Source organism: Pituophis catenifer, unplaced genomic scaffold (assembly GCF_029215685.1).
Source record: "Pituophis catenifer annectens isolate HBS135680 unplaced genomic scaffold, rPitCat1.0.hap2 SCAF_17, whole genome shotgun sequence".
Taxonomy (NCBI): domain Eukaryota; kingdom Metazoa; phylum Chordata; class Lepidosauria; order Squamata; family Colubridae; genus Pituophis; species Pituophis catenifer.
The window spans coordinates 1677487-1696396 of NW_027256897.1; the positions used below are offsets into that span (position 1 = coordinate 1677487).

The window sequence follows — 18910 nt, forward strand, 5'->3', positions numbered from 1 at the left end:
GTGGAGATAGGGCCTCAGATTTAGTCCTAGGGGCTAAAAAAACCCACCCATCTGCTTAGTTATCCTCCTTCCCAAATAGCTGCAAAAGCAGGAATGAACGAACTCTCAAAAGTGCCCCTTTTCGCAAAAGGTATCGGCGTTTTCTCTGCTTTTCTTCAGAAATATCGGAAGAATTGCCGTAGCGTCTCAGTGGTTTTAGAAGTTGAACCCATCTCAATTTCTGGAGGCACGTTGCGTCCCTCACGCTGCTCCTCCTCAGCTTGGCAGGAATTGCACATAGTCCTCGACTTAACGTCCACAGCGGAGCCCTAAATTTCTGTTCCTAAGGGAGAACCTTGGTTAAGCGAGCTTCGCCCCATACGACGACTCGTTTTCCGGCCACGGTTGTTATCGCTGCGTTTGTTAAATTTGTAACACGGTGGTTAAGTGAAACGGGATTTCCACTAAGGTTGCAAAAGGGGAGAACACTGGGGCACTGCAACCCGTCATAAATGTGAACCAGTCGCCAAGCCTCCGAATTTCGATCACGTGAACCTGGGGATGCTGCAATGGCTGTGAAAAACGGTCATAAATCACTTTGAACGGTCACTCAACGAATGGTTTGTTGTTCTGCTGTTGACTGATTGATCAAGTCATTGCTGACTCCTAGTGATCACATGGTATAGAATTTCCTGCTCGAGCTGGACTAGAGGACCTCCACAGTCCCTTCCAGCTCTGTCCCTAACCTGTTCTTTCAGGTCTTCCAATGCTTCATCATCACCGCCGTAATTGTGTCCATCTACCTTTCCTTCTTCCTCTTTTCCCTGGTATGGCCTCACCTGGGGATTAATACGGCTTACCTGTAATGATGTTGATGGGTTGAGGATTGGCTCACCAACCTAGCTAATGCCTGTTTTTTTATTATTATTATTATTTCTCTGCCTACAGCAAATGGCTGCTAAAATTGGAGAAATTTCTCACGTGAATAATTCTGCACCCCTCGTGGACCCCTCGGTGTACGGTTACGGAGTAAAGCGGGCTTTGGAAGACGGGAGTAAGTATTATTATTATTATTATTTTCAAAATTGTTGAAATCCCTTTTACGTTAAAGGAAGTTTGGTTTGGTTTAGCAATGGCTGGCAGTGTGGAGAAGAATTATCTATATCTATCTATCTATCTATCTATCTATCTATCTATCTATCTATCTATCTATCTATCTACCTACCTACCTACCTACCTACCTACCTACCTACCTACCCTGTTTCCACCAAAATAAGGCATCCCCTGATAATAAGCCCAATTTGGGCTTTTGAGCACATGGCTTCTGACTAACAAGTTTCTTTAATCGGCTCCATAGATTTTCCATGGGGTTAAGATCTGGGCTATTCCCAGGCCATTCCAGTAGTGGAATAGGATTATCTTGAAACTCCAAAATAGAAGTGGTGTTATTAGCCATCAAACCTCAAAAATACACTTTTCCCAAAAGGTTTCCCACAATTTTGGCCACTCCTGTAACCTGGACTCTCAGCCATGAATTGAGTTTTGTCCTCAGTCAACGACTGGGCCCTGCAAGAAACAGAATAATGCAGAGCTGTCATACGTGGTTAGAAGATTAATTTTATCAGCAGTAATAATGTTTTGAGCCGGTTGTTTAGTCTTTCCCTTGATAAGACAGGGAGGAGGGCTTGTCCAAGGGCAATTTTGGGGATGTTGATAAGTTCCAAGGAAGCTTGACTTGTTTCTCTTGCAAGGGGGGCGTGAGGGGGAAGTCCTCAATTTATAACCGTTTGCATAGTGACTGTCCACAGTTACGGCAGTACCGCAAAAGTGGCTAAGGAACTTTTTGCAATTATGACTATCCCAGCATCCCCACCATCACATGATCAAAATTTGGACGCTCGTCAACTGGCATGTATTCATGACAGTTGCTGCATCCCTGGGTACAAACGCTTCACTCTTTTGCCGCCTTCTGACCGGCAGAATGAATAGGGATTCGCTTAACGGCCGTGCGGGTCGTAAAATAGGGCGTAACTCCCTTAACCACCACCTTTAAAATTTTGGTTTTGGTCGTAGGTCAAGGACTGCCTGTAGAGCCGAGACATGACTCGTTTTTGGTCTCTGCCCCAAATTGGTCCTATCTCTACGTTGTCTTCTCCGGCGTTGTGATTTCTCCTTAAGAAAATTGTGTTGCCTTTTCTATACTCCACAGAGTTTGTACTTTTGGAGTTGCTTGTTGCATTAATTCGCTCTGATTCCGAGCAGCTTTGGACGACAGGTAGTCCTCGACTTACAACCGCAATGGAGCCCAACGTTTCTGTTGTTAAGTGAGGCCATTTGTTAAGTGAGCTTTGTCCTATTTTACAACCTTTCTTGCCACAGTTGTTAAGGTGAATCATTTCAGTCGTTAAGTCAGTAACAGGGTTGTCAAGTGAATCTGGCTCCCCCCCATTGACTTGTCCCGGGATGCTACGACCGTCGTAACTATGAACCAGTTGCCAAGTGCCTGAATTTTGATCGTGTGACCATGGGGATGCTGCAACGGTCATAAGTGTGAAAACTGGTCATAAGTCCCTTTCTTTCAGTGCTGTTGTAACTTTGAATGGTCACTAAATGAAATGTTGTAAGTCGGGGACTATTTCTGCAATAGGAATTTTTTATTTGAGAAAGTCCGTAGTTGCTAGGGTGAATCCGGCAGGATCTAATCTTTCAAAAGCCTTCCATTATTACGTGAAACTTTGGATCTCGTACAAGTCCGAGTGCATAATTACAATCCATTAAAGTCTCCCAGATTAAATTAAAGTTATTTATTCATTTAAACCATTTATGCGGCTGCCCATCTCAGCAGCAGCTCCGGGTGCCCTACGGCTTAAAAATCAACAATTAAAGTAACAATGCAATTAATGGATATCCGAGGTCATGAAGACAAAGCCCAACTTGCAACAGAACGATCAGCCAGCAGATTCAAAACGTTGTTTAAATACAAAGCAATTTTTGAGATAGCTTCGTCTGCTCTCCTTCTAAGACTCAAATTGTGTGTCATTTCCAGTAAGAAGTATAAAATATCCTAGCAACTATTACCATATATAGAGCCAACTTCATTATACTTTGTGTGAATATGAAGCTTAATAATGCTTAACAGAAAAAAACAGCTGACGGGGGAGGCGGGGGAGAAGCTGATTTTCAGACATTCGTTTCACTCTATAAGGAATCATAATGGGTTAAATCAAAACTAATTAATTAATGCATGCTCCACAACTTTTGACATTCAACTGCGATTTTAAAAAAATGGCCATAAAAACGAGCCTGTAAAATTGTCCTGTACCTGATGGAGAGAGATTTGATAAGGATTTAAGGGAATACGGGAAATGCAGAATAATATTTTAACGTGGCGTCCTTTTAATTGTTTTAACTATTTTTTTTTTACTTGTTTTATAATTTGTAAACCTCCCAGAGTCACATAGGGGAGATGGGCAGCACAAATATAGAAAGAGAGAGGGTGGGGGAGCGGGGAGAAAGAGAGAGGGAGGGAGGGAGGGAGAAAAGAGGGGAAGGAAACGGAGGAAGGAAGGAAAGAAGTTAGAAAGAAATGAAGGAAAGAGGGAGGAAGGAAGGAAAGAAAGGTTGGAAAGGAAGGATAGAAGTTAGAAAGGAAGGAAGGAAAGAGGGAGGAAGGAAGAAAACGGAGGAAGCAAGGAAAGAAAGAAGGAAGGAAGGAAAGAGGTTAGAGGAAGGAAGGAAGGAAACAGGAAGGAAGGAAAAAAGAAAGGAAGGAAAGAGGGAGGAAGGAAGAAACCAGGGAGGAAGCAAGGAAAGAAAGAAGGAAGGAAGGAAGGAAAGAGGTTAGAAGGAGAAAGAAAGGAAGGAAGGAAAATAAGGGAAGATAGGATCTTAAGACAAATCCTTAACTTGTCTTGAGTTGTCGAAAAAGCTTTCCTGCTTCCGCTCACCTCACTCTCTCGAACCCCTCATGCATTTTCTAAATTTTACTTCTCCAACAGGCTGGAAATAGCCACCTCAGCAGCGAGAAAGGCCCGTGAAAGCTGCACCTATCCCATTTCAGAAAATAGACAACTGATTGATAGAGCATTATGAGATAGAGGTGTCCTAGCGGGGCATTGATTGTCACAAGTCGCTGCACTTTTCTAAGAGGGAGGGGTTTCATTCCTAAGAAGCTAGTCCGATATTTCTTGGCTTAAAATAGGCTTAATCTCTTGCCTCTCGCCGCTGAAGATGACTGAGCTGACCTGGGAAATGGGCATGAAATGGAGCTTGAAATGCAGAATTCATTCTCGTTTTCTCCACGCTCCCTTTTAAATTATTTCCTGCAAAGGGTGCTCTACTTTCTTAAAACAAGCAGTTGAAAACCCGGAGTAATTGGGTTGCTCAGTGCAAAGGAGGAGGAGAGAAAAATTTTTTCCCCCCTGGCTGTGATTGCCTCAAGCGCCTTCCGTCTACCAAGCTGCCTTCTAGCAAATTCCCTTCGAGCTCAGCTTTTAAGTCACTTTTTAGAAGAATTGATTAAACACCGCTCCGTCCCTTCGTTCCAACAAAATAAAATTGAGAATAATTCCCAACAAAAATCTTTCAGATTGACCCATTTAGCTGAAAATGGAAGCTTTTGAAAGCAGCTAGGCTTCCCCTTGTAAATATAAGGCTGGTTATGATTTGCTTAAAAGGGACGTGGTGGCTCAGCGGCTAAGATGCTGAGCTTGTCGAGCGAAAGGTTGGCAGTTCAGCGGTTCGAATCCCTACTGCCGTGTAACGGGGTGAGCTCCCGTTCCTTGTCCCAGCTTCTGCCAACCTAGCATTTCGAAAGCACATAAAAAAAATGCAAGTAGAAAAATAGGGACCCCCTTTGGTGGGAAGGAAACAGCGTTCCATGGGCCTTTGGCGTTGAGTCATGCCGGCCACATGATCACGGAGACGTCTTCGGACAGCGCTGGCTCTTCGGCTTTGAAACGGAGATGAGCACCGCCCCTTAGAATCAGGAACGACTAGCACAGGGGTCGACAATCTTAAACACTCAAAGAGCCACAAATTTTAGAGACACAATTTGTCACTAAACAAATTGTTGTAAGTGGAGGACTACCTGTAGAAGCTTCCAGATAATCTGAGGATGGACTACCTTGGGTAGAAACCTGACCATAAATTGCAACGTGACGATGGAAAGGTCTCTGACTACAAGTTTCAGTAGAAGCTTCTAGGACATCTTAGGTGGACATCTTGACCATAACTTCAACGTGATAATGTCTTCTGAGCTAGGCTTCCTTAGTAAGCATGAAGCAAAAGTCTTAATCCCGCTAAAACCTCTTTTATTAACACGACTGTGAATTCCGTTCATTCACGGTCAACAAGGCTTTGGCAAACAGTCTTTCAGAGGCGTGTTTATCGACACAAACCTTATCTTACTTGGAATGCTGCCAGAGAACCAATTTCCAAAGGCAGGGCAAGGCCAAACTTGGCACAGAGTCTATTAAGAGTCACGAACAGAACTTTCCAATCTTGAAACGAGACGAACGAATTCCTTCCTGCAAAAGCTCCCTCCCCGTTCGCTCCTCTTTTATGTCCTATGGGAGGGGCCAATCATCTCCAAGGTGTGTGGCCTTACTCCCGAGTCGACCCTGCTTTCTTAATTGTTCTTGTCTTCTGGCAGCTCTGCCTATGCACACACTGGGAACGGGCTCCCGCTGTTCCTCTGCCTCGCTGCTGTCTTAACTCCCTCTCGGCCTCTGACGCAGAGCCCTCGTCCGAGTTTTCCCAAGCCCCCAGGACTGGCCCATGTTCCTCCCCAACCTCCTCACTTTCCGACGGCAAGTCACAACATAATGAAAAGTTCTTTAACCGCAAGTTTCAGGAGAAACTGAGGACATCTTAGGGTGGATGCCTTGAGTAGAACCCTGACCATATCTTCAACGTGACGACGGAGCATCCTTTGACCGCCCTCTCTCTGTCTTTCACAGGTCTCCGTGTAAACTGGCTTCATGGATCGCAGATAAGAGACAACCCCAGAAGTATGTTTGTATGTCTCTCTCTCTTTCTCTCCAAATACTTTTTATTTATTTATTTTTTTGATTTGACTTAAAACCTTCTCCGAATCTCTTTTTTGCGGTGGTTGTTTTTTAATGCCTACCCATCCTCTTGATCCTTTCAATATCGGCTTTCCTTTTTTTTGGTGGTGGTGGTGGTGGGGAAATCCCAATGGCAGAGGGAAGAACGCTTCTAGGGATTTGTGGGGTGGGGGGGTAGAGGGGGTGGGCTGGGGTCTTTCTCCCATGCTTCACAGCATGGAAGGGAGGTAGATCAATTTCCCATCCCGCGTTCAGCTGGACGCTTTCCTGCCCGGCTGGATTGGATCAAAACACCTCTTGTTTTTTCCGTCCCGCGACAGGCATTCATTTCAGTCACTGAATCCAAATTGCTGCGTTTTTGGGTTGTTGTTTTTTTTTTTTCCCCCGCTCTGCTTTTCTCTTCTCCCCGAAAAAAATGGGGCCAGATGAAGTTAGTTTATCCATGCTAATGCTTTGATTTTTTTTTCTCTCCCCCTCCCCACCTTTTCTTTCTCTCTCTTCTCCGCCACAGTAGGTAACCAGTTAGGAGCCCTAGTACATCAAAGGTAAGCGGCGGGTTATGTTTTATTATTTATCGATCGCGCGTAATTGTTTATTGATCTGCCATCTGTACCGGAGCCTTTACAGAGTCAGAGGTTGGGAACGCCGCGGAACGGTGGGGCGGTTTCCATCTCCTTTTTCTAAGCCTTGTGCTTCAGAATATTGTATTTAATTATTTTTTTGGGGGGGGGGGGAGAGCGAGCTGTAGGAGGTGAAGGGGGGACATTTGTGGTGTAGTCACACAGAAGACGCTGGCGGTTAATAAATATTTACGTGATGCCAGCGAGTGATGAAGTGGAAAACAGAAAGAGGCTCGGGTGAGATTTGAGGAAGCGTAAGGCAATATTCGACAGATAGATGGGATCAGGACGAAGATTAAAAGGATACAGACAGTCCTCGTTTAGCGACCATTCAGCGTTATGACAGACATCCCTCCAAAGGGTATTTATTCTGGAGTTCTGACAGCAACTGGAGGTTTTCAAGAAGAGATTAGACAACTGTTGGACTGGGATGGTATCAGATCTCCTGCCTTGGGCAGGGGGTTGGACTAGAAGACCTCTAAGGTCCCTTTTGATTCTATGATACTAAGGGTATTTATAACCTGGTTCTGTAGTCCTGACAACAATACACATTGAAACCATTTAGGACGCTTGGCAATTGGCTGGTTTTTATGTGATTTATGGCATTTTTGCCAGTTTCCAACAACAACAACAACAACAAAAAAACATTTATAGGAACGAATGGAGCCTGTCTGGTCTATTGGTTAAGGCACCATGCCTAAAATCGCAGGATCTATTTTTAAATTTTATTTAGTCGGCTTTTAGTCATTTATTTATTTCTGAGCAATGAATTGTGTCACCGAAAAAAAAAAATGTCCCGGAAAAAGAATGAATTGAAAGACTTAAAACATAACGCCATCACTGACTATTGGGGGCGAATCATTGGCCCCCACGGAGAGGGCTCGCAACTTGGGTGTCCTCCTGGATTCACGGCTGTCTTTAGAAGAGCACTTGACGGCCGTGACCGGGAGGATTTTTCATCAGGTTCGCCTGATTCGCCAGTTGCGTCCCTTTCTGGATCGGGACTCTTTACGCACGGTCACTCATGCCCTTGTCACCTCCCGCCTGGACTATTGCAACGCTCTCTACATGGGGCTCCCCTTGAGGAGCACCCGGAGGCTCCAACTGGCGCAGAGTGCGGCCGCGCGGGTGGTAATGGGAGCGACATGGCGTTCCCATGTAACACCTCTCCTGCGCGAGCTGCACTGGCTCCCGGTGGTCTTCCGGGTGCGCTTCAAGGTTTTGGTTACCACCTTTAAAGCGCTCCATGGCTTAGGACCCGGGTACTTGCGGGACCGCCTACTACCACCAATAGCCTCCCACCGGCCGGTACGCTCCCATAGAGAGGGGCTCCTCCGGGTGCCGTCAGCCAAACAATGCCGACTGGCGGCCCCCAGGGGGAGAGCCTTCTCTGTGGGGGCACCTACTATCTGGAACGAGCTCCCCCCGGAGATACGGAGGATCCCGGATCTGCGCACCTTCCGCCGCGCCTTAAAGACCTTACTATTTCACCAGGCCGGCCTGGCCTAATTTTCCCCCTCTTTTATAAAAGATTTTTAAAATTTTAAATATCTTTTAGTATTTATATATTCAATTTTAAATTGGTTTTAAAAGTTTGGGGTTTTAAATTTGTCGGGGCCAAAATTATTTAATTTGATTTTATTCTATTTTTTAAATTTTGTATTGTATGTGTTTTTATTGTCTGGCTGTGCACCGCCCTGAGTCCTTCGGGAGTAGGGCGGTATAGAAATCTAATAAATAAATAAATAAATAAATAAATAAATAAATAAATAAATAAATAAATAACTAACTCAGGTGGTACATCACCCACTCTGAAAACCACGGCCAGGTTTTTAAAGGTTCATTTAAACAGCAGGTTAGGGTTAGGGAATGGTATAAAATCTGCTGCTTGAGCAGGGGGTTGGACTAGAAGACCTCCAGGGCCCCTTCTAACTCTTGTTATTCTTTCAAGAGGAGGTGGGCTAGATTAGGCCCAGCTAGGTCCATTAGTGGGTGCTAAAAATTGGCGCTAGATAACAGTCGACAGAATTCAAGAGGGGCTGAACGTGGACCGTTTGCGGCAACGTAAGGACTCCAGGCTGACTCCTCTCTTGACTCCACCTTCATTTCTTCTAAAATGATATTTAGGTAAAAGTTAACTGGGCTGAACTTTAAACCTGCGTTGGGAATCACGCTGGAAGTTTCAACTGAAAATAGCTTTATAAGCGGGAGTTTTAACTTTTACCTAATTTCATTACTTCTGCACCATAGCCTGGGCAAGTCCTCTAGTTATGTCGAGGTGCCGGAAACCCTAACCAGCCTGATCCACGGACGGGGGGAGGGGGGGGGAAGGACACCAGGTCCCATCCCCAAGCCAAGAACGATCGCAGTGATCACCAAACCCGTTCCTTCCGTTTGCATCAGGGTTGTACTTGCACAGTTTCCCAGATGCTGAGCTGATCCCTGTCGTAATTCCTGGCATCTAAATCTGATTTTTTCCCCCCCCACAAATGGTGACATTCCAGAGGCAGAAACAATGATGAATTTTCTTTCCTGTTCTCTTCAGGGCGGTAATAACCGAAGATTTCAAAGTGCCTGACAAAATGGTTGGATTCAGTAAGTATTTCCTGGGGAGGGGGGCAGCCTTCAGCACTCCTTCTGCAGACGATCAGTTTGCGTTTCCAGTAGAGACCCAACTTCCTTCAGTTGGAGCCATTAACACACCGCTGAGGCCGTTGCAATTGTGGGATGAAAACTGCGGGACGAAAAACTTCTCAAATCTCTTTTAAGAATAAGAGAGCGACTTCTGTCTGTTGCAGAAATCTGCTACAGGCAGACTTCGACTCGGAACAGTTCATTTAGTGACCGTTCGGAGTGAAAAAACTGACTTCTGACCCTTTTTCACACTTTGCAACAGCCCCTTGGTCACCCGATCAAAATTCAAACTCTCTAGAGACACGTACGACGAATGGTTGAGGGAACTGAGTATGTCTAATCGAATGACGAGAAAGATGAGGGGGTGACATGTGAGCAGTGTGTTGTGGCCCGCCAGCAGATCTTGTGGCAGATTCAGACACTGAGGAGGTTGGGGAGGAACCTGGGCCAGTCCTGGAGCCTGGGGAGGGCTCTGATGAGGGCTCTGCGTCGGAGGCAGAGAGGGAGCCAGGACTGTCTGACAGTTATCAGCTGCCTTTGGAGTCGGACATCAGTGGGGCAGTAGAACAACTGTAGCCTGTGCATATGTGCAGAGCTGCCAGGAGAAGGGAACAGCTAAAGAACAAGGGTCAACTCAGGAGTAAAACCACAGGTGGACAGTGAATGGTCCCTCCCAGAGAGAATAAAGAGGAGCGAAAGGGGAGTGGAGTTTGCAGGAGACAATTAGTTCGCTTAATTGGTTCGTGAGTCTCCGGGACTCCTTGCCAAGTTTGATATCAGTCTGGCAGCTCCCCAAGCCAGATAAGGTCTGTGACTGTAAATTCCTCCTTGAAAGACTTTGCTGGATGTGAATGAGAAGAATTCACAGTAAAAGGGGTTTTTTTTGGGACAAGGAGTCCGCTTCATGCTCTTGTGAAGCCTGGGTCAGAACACAGTGTTCCAATACTGTCAACGGGGAGGAGAAGGTCAAGCTGTTCTCTGAAACACCTGAAGGCAGGACAAGAAGGAATGGGTGGAATCTAATCAAGGAGAGAAGCAACCTAGAACTAAGGAGAAACTTCCTGACAACAATTAATCAGTGGAACAACTTGCCTCCAGAAGTTGTGGGTGCTCCAATCCTGGAGGCTTTCAAAAATAGATTTTTGACTGGGACGGTATAAGATCTCCTGCCTTGAGCATTGGGGTTGGATAGAAGACCTCTTGAGGTCCCTTCCAGCCCTCCATTCTATGCCTTCTGTTCTAAGAGTAGATACCTCCTGATGTTGGTTCTATTTTTTTTTAATTATTATTTTTTTTGCAGTTATCGGCAGGGGCGGTGAGCAAATCTCCCGGATTCAGGCAGAATCAGGGTGCAAAATTCAGATAGCATCAGGTAAGGAGTTTTGGGGAAGCGGAGTACACCGTAATTTGATTTTTTTTGCTCCAATCCATTTCCTTATTTAGAGAAAACCGCCCGCATGATGGCATGGGTCCTGGTTGAGTTTGTGGCGTGTGGAGCCATGAGTTAGGGTTGATAAACCATGTTCTGTGGCTTAGCGTGTGGCGTTCTCTCACCTGAGCACCTTCTGGCTAAGGATATCTTTCAGTTCTTTTCGTGGACCTCTCACTGACCAGGTTCTAGCCTCACAGCTGTGTTTGCAAGCAGTGGATATTAACCGGGGAGGCCCCGAACGTTGAATTAGGCCACGTAATTTGAATCTGCAGTTACAAAAGAGGGGTCCTTCAGCTTGAAAGCTTGTTAAAGAGAAATCAAGCCTAGAACTAAGGAGAAATGTCCTGACAGAACAATTTAATCAGTGGAACGACTTACCGCTAGAAGTTGTGGGTGCTTCATCCCTGGAGGTTTTTAAGAAGACATTGGACAGCCATTTGTCTGATATGGTTATAGAGCTGTGATGGTGCGCGGAGCCATATCTGTGGCCACGTGAGCGTTTTTGATTTTCGGGCCCACCGGAAGTCAGCAAATGGGCCTCCGGAGGACCTCCGGAGGGATGCGGAAGGCTGTTTTTGCCCTCCTCAGGCTCTAAGAAAGCCTCTGGAGCCTGGGGAGGGCGAAAAAACGGGCCCACCGTGCCATCATGTGCCAAAAGCAGGGGGAGCGCTGGGGAGGGTTTGCGCATGCATCCATGGGGGGAGGGCGCACTGAATTATGGGTGTGGGTAAGGTTAGCCATCCCTGTTACAGAGTCTTCTGCTTGAGGAGCGGGTTGGACTAGGGAGACCTCCAAAGTCCCTTCCAGCCCTATGACTCTACGGATTGCCATCAGCCTTGTCTAGAGGCCATAGAAAGCTGGCAGCAGGGTGGACAGGATCTGTTGACATATTTTTCCCCTTTATTGTCTTGGCAGACAGCGGTGGGATGGCAGAACGGCCTTGCATGCTGACCGGATCCCCAGAGAGCATCGAGTAAGCGTTTAAAACCAGTACCTGTGATTTCTTTTCACCACCCCACCCCCCACCTCCTCACCTCTGTCCTCTCTCCTTTCTTCTTTTTTTGGTTCTCCCCTGAATCTCTTTTTACTTTTCTCCGCGCCGCCTTGAAACAAGCCACGGCCTGCTTGACGGCCTTCCAGACTTGTTCTTAACAGCCAGAGCGGTTTTGCCCGTCGAGAATTTTCTCTTAGCGCGGTTCCCTTTTCCGTCACGCAATATAGACGCTCCTTTGAGTCCTGTATATATTCGGGTTTTCTCCCGCGTAAAATTGGAAGTGTCTTGGCGACGTTTCGACGAAGTCTCATTCGTCATCTTCAGGCTGGTGTTTTTGGCTTCGTGCTTCTAGGAGCACGAAGCACGAGCTGCGATCACACATTGCTCCTAGAAGCACGAAGCCGAAAACACCAGCCTGAAGATGACGAATGAGACTTCGTCGAAACGTCGCCAAGACACTTCCAATTTTACGCGGGAGAAAACCCGAATAACCAAAGACCTATATATACATACATACATACATACATATATATATATATATACCCCTCATGAAGATAGAGGCTGGTTTCAGGCTCACCACAAACGAGATGACCTTCCAACGGTGCCTGGAAGGAATAAGGTCGCCGAAGGGAGCATTTAAGTCCTTCCTCTCCCAATCGTTTCATGATTTCTCCATCCCTTTTGTGAAAAAACGCACCAAGCTCTGTTGGAGAGACAACGATAAGAGGGCCTTGTAGGAAGCCCCAAAAGCCAACAGAGACGATGGTGGGCAAGGAACCCTTCCCAACCTGATTGCCCACCGGAGATTAAAATGGGGCGGGCTTCAGTTTTTGAGGGCCCTCGACTCCTTCCTTCCTTCCTTGAAAGGGAGTCTGGAGAAAGCTAGCAGCAGAAGAAGCGATCCGCCCATTTCTCCTTCATCCCAACCCTTTTTTTTTTTGCGTTTGACCGATGCATGCCAATCAATTTCCCCCCCCAAACCCCGACCATTCGTTTGGGGAGGGGGCACGAACCATGACCGATTGCAAGAGTTACGGCTGCCCGTCCTCCTGTCCTTCCCTACACCCTTCCTCTTGGCAGCCCAGCAAGGGAGGGGCGGGGTAGGGGGTTTCTGCTCTCTCTCTCTCTCTCTCACGCCCTGTAGAAACTTTAGGGACAGTATTTCCTCCCTCCCACTTCTCAGGAGCTGAGTTTACCTTCTCCCAAGGAGCTCTTCCCGCTGGAACCACCACGGGCCTCAGGCTTACAGGAGCCCACTTAACAATATGGACCAGCTCTGTCACTCCCCCAGCCTTTGGGTAGGTGGGTTTTTTCCAAATCCATCTGTGGCAATCTTCTTTTTTTTTTAATTTCAAAGAATTACATTGGGGTGATTGACAAATGTTAAAGGAAATAAACCCTGGACATTTTGAAAAATAGGATCTTTTTTTTTTCTTTCTTTCTTTCTTTCTTTCTTTCTTTCTTTCTTTCTTTCTTTCTTTCTTTCTTTCTTTCTTTTTCTTTCTTTCAATTGACATTGCTCTGGTTCCATTTTTTTTTTTTCCTTTTGAAGTTCGACACCTTAGGGTGGGGAAATCCGTACACACCAAGGCACACCATAAATAAAATAGCTTGGTGCCATCTTAGAGGGCCTTGAGGTTCTGCCCTGGCTGCTTTTCCTGGTTTGGAGTGGGTTCTCCTCAGGAGTGGGCTTCAAAAATTTTAGCAAGGGGTTCTCTGCCCGGTTGCTGGGTGGGCCTGGCTTAGTTGGCCTCCTGCACCACGGCGGAAGGGTGAGTGTTTTTGTCCTCCCCGGGTTCTGGAGGCTTTACTTGAGCCTCCGGGAGGACGAAAATGGCCTCCCCAGGCTCCGGAGGCCCTCTGGAGGCCTGTTTTTCACCCTCCCCAAGCCTCTGTGTGCGCCCTGCACTTACCTGCATCCGAAACGGGCCGCGTGGAGACTCCTGGGAGGGGAGGGGCAGGGTGGGTGGGGCCAGCCAGGAGTAGGATTTGGGGGTTCTCCGAACTGCACAGAATCTTAGCTATTCGTTCTCCCAAATCCCTGCGAATCCCCAGCAGCTCCACCCCGGTTCTCCTCAACTCTTGAGTCCATCTTCTGATAAATGGATTGTTGTTGTTTTTTCCCCAAAGCTGCATGATCTGAAGACTGGGGTGGGTGCATGCATGCATTTGAATTGGGCCCTGTCTCTTACTGTGTTTCCCCGAAAATAAGACCCTGTCTTATATTTTTTTGAACCCCAAAATAAGCGCTTGGCCTTATTTTCGGGAGGTCTTATTATTTTGGGGCGCATGGAGCAACATGGGGCTCCTCTTGCTGTCTTACCTGGTTTCCACCTCTGTGTTTAAATATTTTAGCGCATGTGCTCCAAAGCCCGATGGGGCTTATTATCAGGGGATGTCTTATTTTGGGGGAAACAAGGCATCTGTTTAAAACTTTCTTCGCATCTAAATGAGTGGGTTTTATTTGCTTTGGCCATTATTCACCCAAATCGGCAGGAAAAAGATGACTCTGATAGAAGAGAATATTTGTAGCTCAGGGTTGACTTGTGGGGTCCTTGGTGTTCTCTGAGCTTGGTGGCATTCCTGCAGATGTTTCATGATCCAACTAGGTAACATTGTCACTGCTAAAAGGTAGCACTAAGTAGAAGAGAGCTCTTGTGACCTCGGCTTCCTGAGTCATTAAAACACAGGAGTAGTCCCAAAAACCTCTTTTATTGCAACAGCTGTGAATTACGTTCATTCACAGCTGAGTCCCAATTAGTTGCAAAAAGTCCTTTGGGAGAAGTCCTTCGGGATAATCACCCACCTTTATCTCCCTTGACACGCTGCCAAAGACCTATTAGGCAAAGCCACACAGAGTCCAGAATCAAACAGAGATGCCGACTGGGAACAGAATTAACAATGTTGCTTTCCTGCAAAGGGCCTACGTGCCTTTGCTCCTCTTTCAAGCCTTATGGGAGGGGCCAATCATCTCCAGGCCTTACTCCTGAGTCGTCCCTTTTGTTTTAACTGTTCATGTCTTCTGGCAGCTCTGCACATGCGCGCACTAGGAACAGGCTCCTCCTGTTCCTCTGACTCTGAAGGCTCCGGAGTCTGTGCATCACTCCCAGATGGCCCTGGCCCCATCTCTGCCTCCGACGCAGAGCCCTCGTCCGGGCCTTCCCCAGACTCCAGGACTGGCCCATGTTCCTCCCCAGCCTCCTCACTGTCCGACTCCTCTGCCAGCTCCGCAGGCTGCTGGCGGACCACAACAAGAGCTCCCTTCTAGCACTGATGATGTTACGTAGCTGGGTTCATGAAACTTCTACAAGAAAGCAATCAAGATCTAACAGCCAAGCTCAGAGAGCACCGAGGACCGTACAGAAGTTGGCTTGTTGAGGTGCTTGTATCATCGGTAGCTTGCCGGTTGGACGACTGATGTCTCCAGGACTTCCAGCTAATCACAACGGTTGCGACAACTATAGAACTGGACGGGGTGAGGATTGTGGTGAAGACACTTAGAATCAGTGGCGTCTTCTGTCCTGAGCCCCCACGGACTAACCGAGGTCACCAGAGGTGGTTGTCTTGATTTTGTGACGTTCTTGGAGAGGGGGGGACAAAAGGGGGACACACATGACCTCCAGGAGGGGGACGGACACTGCGACCATCACAAATGTGAGTCGGTTGGCAACTGTCTGAATTTTGATCACGTGACCACGGGGACGCTGCAACGGTCATAAGTGTGAAAAAACACTCACTTTTTTTCAGTGTCATAACTGAATGGTCGCTAAACGAACTTACAAGTCGAGGACTGCCTGAACTTCCATTTCTCTTTTCTTTTCTTTTTTCTCCCCACCAAAAGAAACACCCTGCGTTCCCTTTTAAACCCAGAGGAGATGGGAAGTGGGTGCCATTTGCCAGTCGGTTTCCTTGACATTATTTTTTTCTTTCTATCTCTTTTTTTGTCCCCCTCCCCTTCCTTTCTTCCTTCCCTTCCCTTCGTCTCTCTTTGTGTCCGTCGTTCCCCACTCTTCCCCCCCCCTCATCCCCCGACTCCCGAAGACAAGCGAAACGACTCCTGGGCCACATCGTAGATCGTTGTAGGAACGGACCCGGCTTCCACAACGACGTGGACGGCAACAACACAGTGCAAGAAATCCTCATTCCGGCCTCCAAAGTGGGTCTGGTGATCGGGAAGGGCGGTGAAACGATAAAACAATTGCAGGTGCGTACGGCGTCGCCTCCCGCCTCCCGTTCTCTCTCCATCCACCTGCTGTGTGAAGGCATATAGGGGACAGGGAGTCCTCGAGTTACGGCCTCAGTGGAGCCCCAAAGACGGTCGTTAAGTGAATTTTGTCCCCCCCCCGTTTTACCACCTTTCTCGTCACGCTCGTTGAAGTGAATCACAGCAACCGTCATAAATAGGAGCCGGTTGCCAGATGTCTGAATTTTGACCACGGAATCGCTACGGCGGTCATAAGTGTGAAAAACGGTCATCAGTCGCTTTTTTCAGTGCCGTAGTAACTGAACGGTCATTATTTTTATTTTATTTTTATTTTATTTATTTGATTTGTATACCGCCCTACTCCCGAAGGACTCAGGGCGGTGAACAGCCAACAATAAAATACATAAATACACAAAATTTAAAAACCCGATAAAATCAAATTAAACTTTTTGGCCCAGACAAATTAAAATACCCCAATAATTTAAAAACAAATTAAAATTTACATATTTAAAAAGGGAAGAGATCAGGCCAAGCCCGCTTGATGGAATAAAAACGAATGCTGTATATAATACATAGCAGTACACATTTTATATTATTCTTTTTTTAAAAAAATAAATGAATATATAAAGAATAGTTTCTTTTTTGCTTGACATTTTTGAGAAGGTTTGCCCTGGCTGATCTAGCCCCATCTGCCTCCTTTCCACTACAGTTAGTTCTCGACTTACGACCGCAACGGAGCCCATAATTTATGTTTGCCAAGTGAGAAATTATATTAAGGGAGTTCTGCCCCATTTTGCAACTGTTCTTGTCACATTTCTTAAGCGAATCACCCGCAGTCGTTAAATTAGTCACCCGGTGGTTAAGCGGTTATCCGGCTGCCCCATGGACTTGGCTCGTCAGAAGGTCGCAAAAGGGGGGATCACAACCGTCATAAATATGAATCGGTTGGCTCAGGGTCCGAATATAAATCACACGACCCTTGGGGATGCTGCAGTGGTCGTAAGTGTGAAAAAAACGCTTCATATTTCCCTTTTTCAGTGACCGTTGTAACTTCGAACGGTCACTAAATAAACTGACATAAGTCGAGGACTAATCTATTTATTAAAATATACCAAATCTCTGGAACTCTTCTCACTTTCTTTCCTTCCCTTTGTCTTATTTTCACAGCTTTGAAGCGGGATTTGCATTTGGGATTTGGGTTTTTTTGGCATTTCATTTATTTTTATAGTTATTTTCTCTCTCTCTTTCTCTCTCCTCCCCTGCCCCTCTCTTTATCTGTGCGACACATATGTAGGAACGAACCGGCGTGAAAATGATCATGATCCAAGATGGCCCTTTACCGACCGGAGCAGATAAACCTCTTCGGATTACGGGAGATGCTTTTAAAGTACAGGTGTGTATCGGAGAGGATTCAGCAGTCGTGCTGATTAAAAAAAAAAAAAAGTTGGTTGAGGGAGGATCTGGAATAACAGCCCAGAGAAAGAGAGGCTGGGTGTCAGTAGTGGGATTCATTTTTTTTTTTACTACTGGTTCTGTGGGCGTGGCTTGGTGGGCGTGGCAGGGGAAGGATACTGCAAAATCTCCATTCCTTCCCCACTCCAGGGGGAAGGATACTGCAAAATCTCCATTCCCTCCCCACTCCAGGGGGAAGGATACTGCAAAATCTCCCTTCCCACTCCAGGGGAAGGATACTGCAAAATCTCCATTCCCTCTCTACTCCTGGGGGAAGGATATTGCAGAACCTCCATTCCCACCCCACTCCAGGGGAAGGATACTGTAAAATCCCCATTTCCTCCCCACTCCTGGGGGAAGGATACTGCAAAATCACAAACACACACACACACACACACACACACACACCAGTGGTGAAATGTAAAATTTGTTACTACCGGTTCTGTGGGCGTGGCTTGATGGGGGAGTGGTAATGTGACTGGGTGGGTGTGGCCAACTTTTTTTTTTTTTTACTTTTAAAAGGATTTTTTCTACAACCTCTTTGGCCGAACAGGTTGTAGAAAAAAATGCTTTTAAAAGCCTGTGACGATCAGGCAACTCAGCTGGGATCGTCAGAGGCTTTTAAAAGCATTTTTTCTACAACCTCTTGGGCGCAAGAGGCGGTAGAAAAAATGCTTTTAAAAGCCTCTGACGATCCCAGCTGAGCCGCGCGATCATCAGAGGCTTTTTTTTTTAACTTTTAAAAGCATTTTTTCAGCCGAAGAGGTTATTAAAAAAAATGCTTTTAAAAGTAAAAAAACCCAGCCTCTGATGATCCCATGGCTCAGCTGAGCATGGGGGGAGGCGCAGAGATTTTTGCTACTGGTTCTCTGAACCACCCGCCGCCATCACTACCGGATCAGGCGAAACCGGGAGCATTTCACCCCTGCCACAAACTCCATATTTTTGCAAGGTTTTATTCAAATCCTAACAATTCAGGAGCCAGTTTGATTAAGGCTAGAAAGTGGGAGGCCGTGAGTTGTAGCACTGAAGAGCCTTATCCTGGTTTCCAGGCCCTCGTCCTGGGAAACCCAAATACAGGTTCTCCCCACCCCCCCTTTCCATTCATTAACATGGATCTCTTTTCTCCCTTCGGAATCCTCTAGCAAGCCCGAGAGATGGTATTGGAGATTATCCGAGAAAAAGACCAGGCCGACTTCCGGGGTATACGCAACGATTTTACATCCAGAATGGGAGGAAGCATAGAGGTATGCAGTTGTGTGAACTTCCTGCGTCTTCCTCGCTTGGCAGAACATAATGCCAGGAAAATGAGAATGTTCTTTTTCCTTTCCTTTTGGCTATATTAAACGCATTTTAGAACATAGAATAACAGGGTCTGGGAAGATGGCCCGGTACTCCCGTTTTTCTTTCTCACCTGGCTCCAGATCCTCTCTCTGCATCTGGGGAGGGCGAAAACAGCCTTCCCCACCCACTCGGAGGCCCTCCGGAGGCCTGAAAACAGCCCATTTCCCAACTCCTGGTGGGACA

The 18910-nt window shown here is 46.7% G+C and overlaps 1 protein-coding gene across 2 annotated transcripts in view; it reads left to right on the plus strand.

Moving 5' to 3' along the window:
• FUBP3 (far upstream element binding protein 3) overlaps positions 1-18910 on the plus strand; it is a 40699-nt gene that overhangs the window by 8580 nt on the left and 13209 nt on the right. The window contains exons 2-10 of one of the 2 annotated variants that reach the window (XM_070955484.1): positions 928-1033; positions 5940-5990; positions 6559-6592; positions 9213-9262; positions 10602-10673; positions 11649-11706; positions 15769-15931; positions 17226-17324; positions 18529-18630. In XM_070955484.1, coding sequence (XP_070811585.1) covers positions 931-1033; positions 5940-5990; positions 6559-6592; positions 9213-9262; positions 10602-10673; positions 11649-11706; positions 15769-15931; positions 17226-17324; positions 18529-18630 — 732 coding nt within the window. In that variant the 5' untranslated portion in view covers positions 928-930. The remainder of the gene's footprint in view (positions 1-927; positions 1034-5939; positions 5991-6558; positions 6593-9212; positions 9263-10601; positions 10674-11648; positions 11707-15768; positions 15932-17225; positions 17325-18528; positions 18631-18910) is intronic. The other variant, XM_070955485.1, reaches the window with a different exon arrangement.